At 37.0% G+C, this 11,728-nt stretch overlaps 1 protein-coding gene across 1 annotated transcript in view; it reads right to left on the minus strand.

Moving 5' to 3' along the window:
• The window catches only part of NEBL (nebulette), a 110,369-nt gene that overhangs the window by 95,211 nt on the left and 3,430 nt on the right, over positions 1-11,728 (minus strand). The window contains 2 exon segments of the mRNA XM_008571523.1: positions 4,633-4,743; positions 6,551-6,655. Of these exon segments, the coding sequence (XP_008569745.1) occupies positions 4,633-4,743; positions 6,551-6,655 (216 nt within the window).

Genomic DNA, 11,728 nt, shown 5'->3' on the forward strand with positions numbered 1-11,728 from the left:
GGTAACTTAAAAAGAAAAACTAGAACGATCTTCACCCAAAACAAAACAAGGTCTAGTTTTCAATGAAAAAGAATGTAGTTAAATTTAAAGAACTTTTAACCAATATGAGCTCCTTGAGAGCTACGTCTATATCTTTCACATCTTTTAATACCCTGTGCCTGTCACAGTGAATGACAGAGTAGAAATGCAATAAATGTTTAATGAATGGATGAATTAATGAGTTTATTAGACACTCTCATGAACTTAAACTCCTAATAGGCTTTTATAAACAGAATTAACCACTCACTTAACTTAGATAACCTATCTAAAGGATTGAATTGAAAATTATAAAACTAATTTTTACAAATAAAATCACTGAATCTTATCATCCAAAAAAAAAGCCATCTAGTACATCTATCAATGTTTAAATCACCTCTCTTGCTCCCCACTTAGTTTTTCTTAAAAGTATCTGCTGAGAGAGAACTCGACTTGGGAAATGACAGGCTCTAAATTTTGAAAGCTCTGATTGAAAGTTCTTCCACTAATCAAACCCCAATCTATCTCCCCATTTGTGGCCATATGGAAAGAGCCCAGTTGACAGGACAGAACTTCCAAGGTGAGAAGAGAGCCTTTATGACAGGCTCTAAATTTTGAAAGCTCTGATTGAAAGTTCTTCCACTAATCAAACCCCAATCTATCTCCCCATATGTGGCCATATGGAAAGAGCCCAGTTGACAGGACAGAACTTCCAAGGTGAGAAGAGAGCCTTCAGTGACTTCTATTTCTCCAGACTGTCTTCAGGGATTAATTCACTAAATTGAACAACCTAGATGCTCTCTTCAGCCCAAATCCCAATTTAACCATCTCTTTCTCAAGGTGCCCATGATTGTCTGCCCAATCCTAATTAGAATTGCTTAATTTAATCCAGGTTATCATCTCCCACATGCTAAATGCTATTCATGCCTCGATGGGTCACATCACTTTCCTTTTAATGGCTGGTGTTGAGATTTCCGTCAACTAATGCCCTTAATCTTATTCAGTCCCACCAAGCCATGTTCCATCATCCAATCCTATCTATTTGGTTGATTACCAGGACTCAAATGCAGCACCTCACATTATGCTAGGCATAATTCATCTTGTTAGAGTCTATCAATTTAATCTATCAGCATATCCAATTCTGGTGAACATATATATTTAAACTTTTATCAATGAATTATGTTAAGTAGAAAATCTTTTAAGAACCTCCATTCAGGTTGAGAAAGTCCATTATCTCAGTTCCATTACATTCTATATTATAACTTTGAAGAGAGGAAGAAGGATTTTAATGTGTGTCCAAGTCCATAAAGCCAAGGGAAATTTTCTTTGAGATTTGATCCTTCTTAAATAAAACAAGCTAGTGTGTACCCATCTTCCTTTTGATGGATGCCTGGTTTATTTCGTATTTTGGACAGACTGTCATACTTGTGACTTCATAAACACAACCAATGCAGCTGACCATTTGGTAGGTTATCATAGAAACAGTGACTCATCAAGCACAATTTTAAAAAGCACTCTTTCTTAAAAAGGCTATGTAATTTTCTACGTGCAGCATTAAAATAGTCATTTCATTTATAGCTGCTACTAAGTACCACTTTGGAATTAAGATTACATCAAATTGGAGGCAGCTGAACTTTAACTTATCATATTAATTTTCTTCCTTAAAATAGCTAATGGGCAATTGTGTAGAGCTAATAATTTTTCTGATAAATTTGATTTCTTAGGATTTGTTTCTATTGCATGACATTTCCCTAGATTAATACGGTTTTTTTTAGCCTTTGAGAACTAAGATTGCTATGGGACTGGGCACCTAGAGACGTATATATAAATATATTTACATAAGTAATATATACATTTATTTTATATATTTGATCTTATAGTATATTTTTATATCATATGTACATAAATAAGATATACATATGTGTTTAACTTACAGTATATTTTATATGCACTGCATAGGTAAATGTGCTTTTAATCCCATAATATAGACACCTCTGAACTCCTGAAATAGGACCCTGTGGACACATAGACTCTTATAAATCTCCACAGTTCAGATGCCTGGGTAGTTGGTATCACTTCTGTGATAAGGAATTATTTAGCCTTTGCCTGAAACAGTCCTCATGAGAAGGATCTCACCACCTCAGGGCACAGTCCACTCCATTTTAAGAAGCTTTCTTTGTGATCTTTGTTTATAAAATGTTTAATAGGGGATAGCTACTAAAATGGTCCCTTAAAAACTCCACATTCTCTCTCTCTCTTTTTTAAATGGCATTTCTTCCTATCACTCATTTTTTATAAGGAAGTTTTAATCTACCTACCTTTACCTTATCACTCTAGTTTGAATGTAAGCGTCTGAGAGGGTTTGCAAATTGGTTTTAAGATAAAAGTTTGTTTTACTAGTTTGTCAAAAGTTTAGGAAACTTTTCATTAGAACCCAGAATGCCATTAAATTTCAGAATACATCTAATACTCTAATTTAGGTTACTACAAATCTGGTACTATTTGGACCCAGTAAAATTGTAGTTGTTTAAGTATCACAGACACTGTCAAATAGTTCTTCTACTTTCTTACCTCCCTTATTACCAGATAAACTCTGAGAATTACTATTTTAACAATAATAAAATTGATGCACGTATGTCTAAAGAAATGTTATTATGATTATGTAAATCTCTGAAATAGATACCATATTCAGAATCCAAATTTTTTCCTTCCTAACTAGTGCAGTGACTTATTACAATAATGGAAAGCACCACTAATCTCTTTCCCAGTGGTGTCCATTCTACTATTCTAGCAACACATGTTAACAATGTAAGTGATAACCTATTCTGACAAAAATATGATAGACTGCAAAATATAAAATATGGATTATTTTTCATGTTAAGTTCTATGTCACAAGCATACACGTACGATAGGCCTACCTATGCTATAAAAAGGTGAGAAAAGTTGTGTGCTTCCAAAGAAATGAGAATGTCAGTATCTGAAATGTTACTTTCCCAAATAAGTATAAAAATAACATAATTTTTTTTCTTTATTGCATAATTGTTGCTTGTCACACATCAAGGGTTGTGTTGTAATTATTTGCTTTTCAAAGCAACCCATATTATCAGCAAGTGGCTAGGTGACCAGATGTTTCCAGGAAAAATAAAGGGTGTATCAGTCATGGTCAGCTATGCAAAAACTTGACATCATATATTTTTAGCCTCATGTTGCATAGCTGAGATTAGCTTACTGCAAAGTTGGGTACAAAGTGGACGTTTAAATTTGTAATAATGGAGTACTTAAAGATGTTCTGCAAAGGATAACTATGCTCAGTATTTTCTAAGAGTAACTATTTTAAATTATGAGTATCCTCTACTTAAAAGTAAAAAAAATCTTAGGAAAGAAGTAAACTTGTTTAATAAAAAAAAGAGCGAGAAAAAATGGTAAGAAAGAGGTGGTATACTGTGTGGTGAAGAATCCAGACTCTGGAACCAAACTGCCCCTGTTCATGTGCTAGCTCTGCCATTTCCTGGCTGTGTGACCTTGGGCAAGTTACTTAACCACTCTGTGCTTCAGTTTTCATATATCTAAAATGGAGATGCCTTATGAGGTTGTAATGAGAAATAAATGACATAGATTTTTGTGAAATGCATAAAATAGCACCTGACACATAGTGAGAACTTCTTTTTGTGAAGAATATAATCTCTATAAAAGGAAGCATATCCTGAAAAAGGAAATCAACAAAAGTCCATTTTACCAGTATTTACTAAACCCTCCCTATGTGCCAGGGACTGTTCTAAGCAAGGGAGGTAAGCAGGGAGCAAATAGATGCGTTTCTTTCTCTCATGTAGCTTAGAGAACCAAGGAACAGATTAACAAAATAACAAAAAGAAAAAAAAATCAGACAAAAAGAAAAAAATTCAGAAGAAAACAAAACAATAAGATGATATCAGAAAGATGCGAATTATTCAATTTTGAAATTCTTTTTTAAGAAAGGCAGTAGATTAAATGCATTAAGAAAGCCCTAACTCCTGATGTGCTATAAAGGGAAAATTACCCCTAAACTTTTCTGGTTTCAAAATGAGTTTACATGACAACAGTTCTTAAGTTTGTCTGCAACTTAGTCACAAAAATTGCCATTTCCACCTGAAGGAGGCTCTTTTTGATAGCCTGAAATACTCTTAAAAACACAATCCACAGAAAAGAAAATTCAGGAGACACTTTCTAATTGATATAACCTGTGGATCCCGAATTCAACCATTAACAATTTACGTGACTTTGAACATGCTATTGAAATGTTCTCCACTTCGGGATCATACATTAAATCAGAGAATAGTTTAATATTTACTATAAGAATTTCATCTATGTACGCTGCCTAAATAAGATTAAAATTTGCCTTATAAATAGTGGTGAATGAGACTTGGAAAAACGGCATCACGTGACTGATATAAACATGCATGTACTTTTCATTTTCTGCAATTTCACCAGCAACCCCGGACAGCACATAAACCAGTTGCGTCCAACTCTCATTTGGCATTTAATACCCAAGATAAACAACTTTTATTAAAATGCTAAATAATTTGTATGAGGTTATATGTTTGATCTACATAATTATATCACAATTTAGGGAAACCGCACCTCACTCTGAAGCTGTGTAACCTCTCTTGCAAAGACACTGTCGATTGTGGCTGGCATCCGCTTATAAAGAGAATTGGAAAGGTCCGCTTTAATGGTGCCTTTGTATTTTGCCTAGGGTAAGAAAAAGAAAAAAAAATTAAACATTTCTTTTTTTTTTTTTACTGTGAATATAAAAAGAAACTTTTTTCAGAAACAGAATTGATACAAAAATCTGCTAATGACTGTAATTTTAGATTCTAGACTGACCATTGTGAAAAGATAAATACAATTTGTCATGGAGAAAGCTCCAAATGATATGTGCTAGGACATAACGACTACTCTTCTATTTAAACCCATGTATATTTCCAAAAGTAAATCTATTTGTGTGTATTGACAGTTTCATATGTTTGATGAGTGAACAATTTGAGAACAATGAGACATTTGAGTTGTTCCAGAAAAATACACGTCGTTAGAATTTACTGTCTAGAACTCGAACACAAATGGCAATGTTCCTTAATTCAAGTCTTCTCAACCTCCCCCTGCTACAGTGGGAGGTGGGGGTGCTGTTTTGTTGGTTTTCCACCTCAAATCTGCACTGTTTCTAAGCAATCTCAGTCATTAGTGATAAAGACAAACACTCATTCACCATTTCCTCTTGGGAAAATTAGGTTCAAGGGTGCTGCCCACTTCCAATATTTTGTTCTGCAGTTAACTCCGTCAGGAAAAGTAATCAATAACTGAGGACACCAAGAATTTCTCTGCACAGGAGAACTAACACAGCTAACACAAATAAACAGAACCGTGTCCTTCCCATGATTCTATAGATGAGTCCCTAATGGTCTTTCCACTCAGAGCTAGGTTTGAACATTGAATATTGAGCATATATCCTATTGTAAGCCTTCTGTTTCCACAACTGTTTGGATTTGGTACTTTGTAAAAGAAAATGTACTGATTTTCCTCAAAATTGTTTCATGTTTGCAGGAATAATCGTTAGAACATCATGTTGATCTTTTTCCAGCATAACTTAAGAAACACTAGAGGTCAGTCATTTACAACACTATTTTATCCACTCCCTTTTCAAGTTTATCTCTTCTAAGTGATCTACTCACAGACCACAGCAAGGCCTCATCACAGAAATCACTGTTAACACTGTGCCCTACAATGCTCCACAATGCAGCATAAACTGCAGTTCGAAATGCTCTCAGAAAGTCAGGATTTTCCAGCTGGAAATGAAGATAGTGGATTTCTCACTCTGTGGTTTCATAATAGGTATCTCTGTTGAGCTGATGTTATCCCACTCAAAAATAGTTTAAATTAACTTAAAATTATTTATCAAAGATGTCACATTTTATGGAATCAGCTGGTAAAATTTTACTTATTTCCAACATGATATTCAACAGTTTACCTGTAACAAGTCTATTAGGAAATAAAATAATGGAACTTCTAAAACTAACTACAGTATTTTGCCAGTGCTTTCTACTTACTAAATAAAAATATCATTTTTCAAGAGTAATTCTACATAAATAAGAAAGGGTTAGAGTCAAAATAAAGACATACATAATAAATATATCAACCATGGACAGTAAATTTTATCAATTTACGTGAGTTAACTGACATAGTGTGTAGTATTAGATAATCATACAGATATTACCAACATTCAAGAGAGTTTTTGAAAATATTCTTCTCTAACTTTAATACACAGACTTCTATCTATGTAAATAGAGAAAAGGTAATAAATATATCAACCATGGACAGTAAAATTTATCAATTTACGTGAGTTAACTGACATAGTGTGTAGTATTAGATAATCATACAGATATTACCAACATTCAAGAGAGCTTTTGAAAATATTCTTCTCTAACTTTAATACACAGACTTCTATCTATGTAAATAGAGAAAAGAAAAGCGCAAGCCATTTTGCAAGTTTTGGATACCTTACCTCAGAAATAAAAGCGCCAATATTTTTTACATGGTTTAGCATAGGAGTGTCAGTCACAAATGTACACTTGTCCTTAGACTTTTTATATTCCTCTTTATAACGAATCTAAAAAACAGAATAGTATATATAAGAAGAGAAAGAAGAAAAACCATTGCGATGGCCTTTTTTGAACAGAGAAGTTGATCACGTCTATTTTCTGAAGTAAATATTCAAATGCGGAATGATCCTCAAAATAAGCCAGGTCACATAAGTGGAAATCCAGCACAGAATTGCAAAGGGGATGAGACATAGTGAGGAAAGACTGTTCTTTAACAGGGTCCAGTTATCATTAAGGATCAACACTGAGTCTGTTGGGCCCCAGACTATGGGTCCTGTGTGCCCAGAGTAATTATCAAAAATACTCCATCTCACCCCCACGAGTGTCCTAGTTTATTGTTACTTTCAAGCCACTGACCTTAAGAGTCAAGCCTATGGTCAAACAGAAACATAGCTGCCTACCTCAAGTTAGAAAAAAAAGAAAGCCTATTGTGTGGTGGATGGAGATCATTCCAGAAAGCCCCCTTGCTGTGGGCAGGCAGATCAGCAAGAGGAAGCCCAGAGAGAGAGGCTTCGTTGAGCATGTTCATTTCTTCTCTCAAATTCACAGTAAAATGAGTCACTTCCTATCTCTGGGGGAGAGAGAGGCCAGCACTCTCCCCCTGTATGGACATATGAGCTCAAAAGAAGTCAAGAAATATGGAGAAGGACCTAAAATGTAACCCAACTGTCAGGCGAATTGCTGCACAATCTGGAAACTGGGGAGACAAAATTTATGAGTACTTAAGAGGATGGAGGTAATTTGCTAAAAGTTATATCACCCTGTAATAAAGTCATGTTTATCTACCCAAGACTGTAAATACTTAGGCTGAAAGAAGTGTCTCAGTTCAGACAATAAATTATATGGTCTCCCTAATTATAACCCATAAGTGAAGTTAAAGTGTATATACTACCTGGCTCTTAGAGAACATGACTAATATTGATGTTACACCAAATGCTACATGGAGATTTTACCATGTGCAAACCTGATTTGAGGGGCATTACCTGACACGAGCTAGAACCAGACACAAATCCATCAAGTAAATTCAAAATACCACACTTCACTGCTGGGACTCTTAGATGTCAGATGCCTCCCACATTAAACATTTGCTTTATTCATAAAATCAACATGAGAACATATTTATCTTATCGGAGCACTAAATTACCTTTTTCTTCTCCGAGATTAGCCATAATTTTAGGTTCTCACAAATCACCCTCCTTAGTCCCTAGTAATTAAACTGTTAATGGCAGTATGATAAATCGTAGGCTATTTTGATCACAAGGTGAAAAAAACAGTATCTCCGTTATATAATTAAGTGTGAGAGAACATAACCTATCATTAGGCTAAAGTTGGAATCATTATTTTTATCTCTTGCCACTATCTTTTCCCATCACATTCACTTCTTCACTGCAGTGGTATGTGCTTATGGCTACAGCCCTCCTGATAAAGCCTGACATAAGCGGAATGTCGAGGACAGGAACACTGGATAAGGGTGAAGTATTTGCTTCTTTTGCTGAACAGGCAGATAGTTCAGTCTTAACTGTGGACTCCATTTCTTTCTTCGGTCGTTATTAAAAAGATACGGACTTTAGTATCTTTAAATTTAATAAGTATTTAAAAATTTAAGATCAATTTGCTTATTGTCATTCATACTGTGAAATTCATTAGAAATCACACAAGCGCACACACACCACTATGTGTGTATGTGCGCATGCACTTGTATGATTTCTAATGAATTTTACAATATAAATGACAATAAGCAAAAGATCTTAAATCTCTATATTAAGAATGTTACATATTAGTAGCTTTCCTACACCAGGATCTGCAGAATGATAGATGAAAAGGAACTGCATTCATCAACGATGCACATCTTAGGAGAAATTAAAATCACTGAACAGATGGCTATTTCTTATTATAACCTTTTCTACATCTAACAATCCAAGGTTGGTGCCACCTGTTGGATAGATTTCCTACCCACTCTCCTTCTGTCCTACTAACAGACCCTGAGTGGATTCATGAGTAGCCAGACCCCTACCCCAGCCCCAAAGGACAAATTGATCTACACCAGGCATGGTCGTGTCATTCTCTTTGGCCAGTGATTGGCCTAGGGAGGCCAGGTGCCCAGCTCTGTCTGTGACACATTAGTGGAAGTCTTCCCAGCAGTCGTTCTGGTGTCTCTCATGTAAAGGAAGAGATTTTGCAAAGCCCTTTGACAATGCCCTTTCTACCTTTTTCCTTCCCCAGTCACAGGGGGGCAGCAGAAACGATGTCCTCCTAAGGCAAGAAGCCACCATGCTAACGATGGCAGAGCAGAAGGAAAGGAGCCCAAGAGACTAATAACATCCACTGTACCGAGACTGAACCACCTACCTCCAGGCTTTATATGGTGGGGTGGGGAGAGGGGGAGATCTCAAGCATCTATTTATTAAACCACTATGTTAGGGTTTTCTTGTTACTTGCAGCCAACTGCACTCATAATCAATACATGACCTGACCCAACGTATTTTCAAATTGAAAAAAAAAAAAAAAAAAGGACAAAGTTGATGGCTTTACAAACATTAAGATGTCCCAAACACTCACTTTCTCCTTTGACCTTACTCACTAATCCCACAATGTCTCAACTACAATTAGGGTTAAATTAGTTTAGTATTGTTTCCTCCTCCTGGCCAAGTTTCTTTCAATGAGTTCAAGATTAGCTAATAGCTGAAACTGGATGACAGATGTGGAAATGTTGGATGATATTTCACTTTACAATCATTCTTAACTGAAATAATCTAGAAGACTTTTCACAAATGAAATCATACCAATTAAACTCAGTAAACCCTGGAAGAAAGAACTGCAGCTCCATCACTATTTGTTAACTGGCCCGGTCATCGTCAAGGTTGCTCTCCCAGGTTTTCTAACACATTCTGAGCTTTCTCTAAAGAAGTAGCCACAGAATTCAATGTTTTCAGCATTGGAAGGATTTGCCCACAAACAATGTTCATTTGCCTGGAAAATGTTCTTCTCACTGCCATGCAAATGAACACCCTAAAAAGCTTTGAACCAAAACATTGAGTCAGAGGCTGTGTGCAGATGTGGCCAAACTTACTCTGCAGAAGACTCTTTATGCCTAATTTACAAGAAACATACAAAAAATTGCCCTCTCGCCCAATATTTTTTATGACCTCTTGTCAGAAGGCTACTAGAGCCATGATTCTGAATGCTCCATAGAGTGAACAGGTTTCATTTACTCAAGAAATTGATTAGATATTTGACTAATAAGATGAAATATCAGAGAGAATATATCCAGGGAAATAAAAAGTGGTAGTTATGTGGTTAACAGAAAAATACAAGAGGCTGCCTCAAAGAACATGTGTCCTTCAAGATTGGGAAGCGAGTTTGGTAGAGGGAAACCCCACAATGTGTGTGGGTAGAGCAAGTGTGAGCAGAAACTCAGTGAGGCAAAAAAATAAATAAGCAAAAAAAAATGCCTTGTGCTGATCCCCAGAGCGAAGCCACTTGACCTGAAAAACTGACATTTCTCTCTGTGGAGAATTCTAAACAGTGCAGGCCTCCCAAGACTGATCTCTAGACTGATCTTACTTAACATTTCTATAAATCGTCTGGCAGGGGGATGCTACGGCATAGTCTACAGTTGACTGATGACCCCTCGCTCTCTCGCAGAATGAAATGGCAACCGAAAGAGACGAACCGCGGGTGCTCTCAAAGGGCCGGGCCAGAGGGCACAAAACTACAGATTAGATTCATCAGCAGAGAGGTTAAAATCATTCAAATTACTATTTTTAAAAACATATTGTTTAGCTTTATGTGGTTTTGAATGTTTATAGTGCTCCTGTCACCAACCCTTGTGTTTGGTGGTTTTGTATTTTGCAGCTGTCCGGTGCAGGGATCCGAACCCGTGAACTTGGTGCTACAAGGTGGTGTTCTACCCACTTGAGCCAAACAGTCAGCCATCAGATTTCTACTAAAAGATGATGAGCCCAAAGTTATCAGTTAAAGTCAGAAATTAGAGGTGAAAATGGCTCTGATGTCCTACAGAGATTGATCTAACAGCTTTCTGCAGCCCCCAAGTTCAAGAAACTCTAAATAACATCACTAAGAAAAGCAACATCAAACATCACCCTATTCTGCTCATAATCACAGGCCATCTGCATCTGGACTGCTGTGCACAGTTCTGGTTACCACACCCTGATAAAAACAGATGAAGGCTGGAAGAGGTCCAAAGAGGGATAATTTGAATGACGAAGTGCATGCAGAAAGGCTGCTCCACGAGGAGAACCCCATAAAACCACCCTTCTCATTTAAAAGATGAGGCAGGCACTGGACTTAGCTGGACCTAAGCTTAAACCGTGTCCACACCCCCGACTAGCCAGGTGGCCTTGGACAAGCTTCTCAACCTTGGGTTTCACACTTGGGAACTGAGGCTCATAAAATTTATGGCATAGGTTTGCTGTGACATGGAATACAAAAATGCACGTGGCATGCCTGGCACACGGCAGGGGAGAAAGGACATCACAACAGCCAAGTCTTGAGAGTCAGACAGACCTTGTTTCAAACCCCAGGTCCGTAGCTCCCTAGCTGTGTGACTTGATCTACGGCATGGGAGGTTGCTGCTTTAAGCTTCAGGATGTAAGACTTTGCAAAGCAGGCAAACAACATGCCAAATTCACTTGGTGACAGAGGCTGAAAACAAAATTGCCTTCAAACAAACAAAAAGGATCAGGGAAACACATGGCTGCACTTCTGGCACATAATAGATTATAAAGCAAAACTAAGGTACTTGCAAGTTTGTGTTTAAATTTAAGTTTGAGACCAGGGGGAAAAAACCTGGTGCACTAAATTAAATGTGGGGCACTAACATATGGGCACAATCAGAAATACAATACAGGCTTGACTGGAACTTGGGTCTCACGTAGTGTGGCAATGCCTCAGTTTTTAGATCTGTTTTAACTCCAGGACTGATGCATTTTGGACAACCATCTAGCCATGCAGACAACATAACAGACAGAAGAACTTCAAAGTTAAGTTTGTCTGTTCCTTGGGCCGGCCCGGTGGTGCACTGTGCTAGTGCGCCACTTGGGAAGCGCGGAGGCGCTCCC

This window comes from Galeopterus variegatus, unplaced genomic scaffold, assembly GCF_000696425.1.
Source record: "Galeopterus variegatus unplaced genomic scaffold, G_variegatus-3.0.2 Scaffold696, whole genome shotgun sequence".
Taxonomy (NCBI): Eukaryota; Metazoa; Chordata; class Mammalia; order Dermoptera; family Cynocephalidae; genus Galeopterus; species Galeopterus variegatus.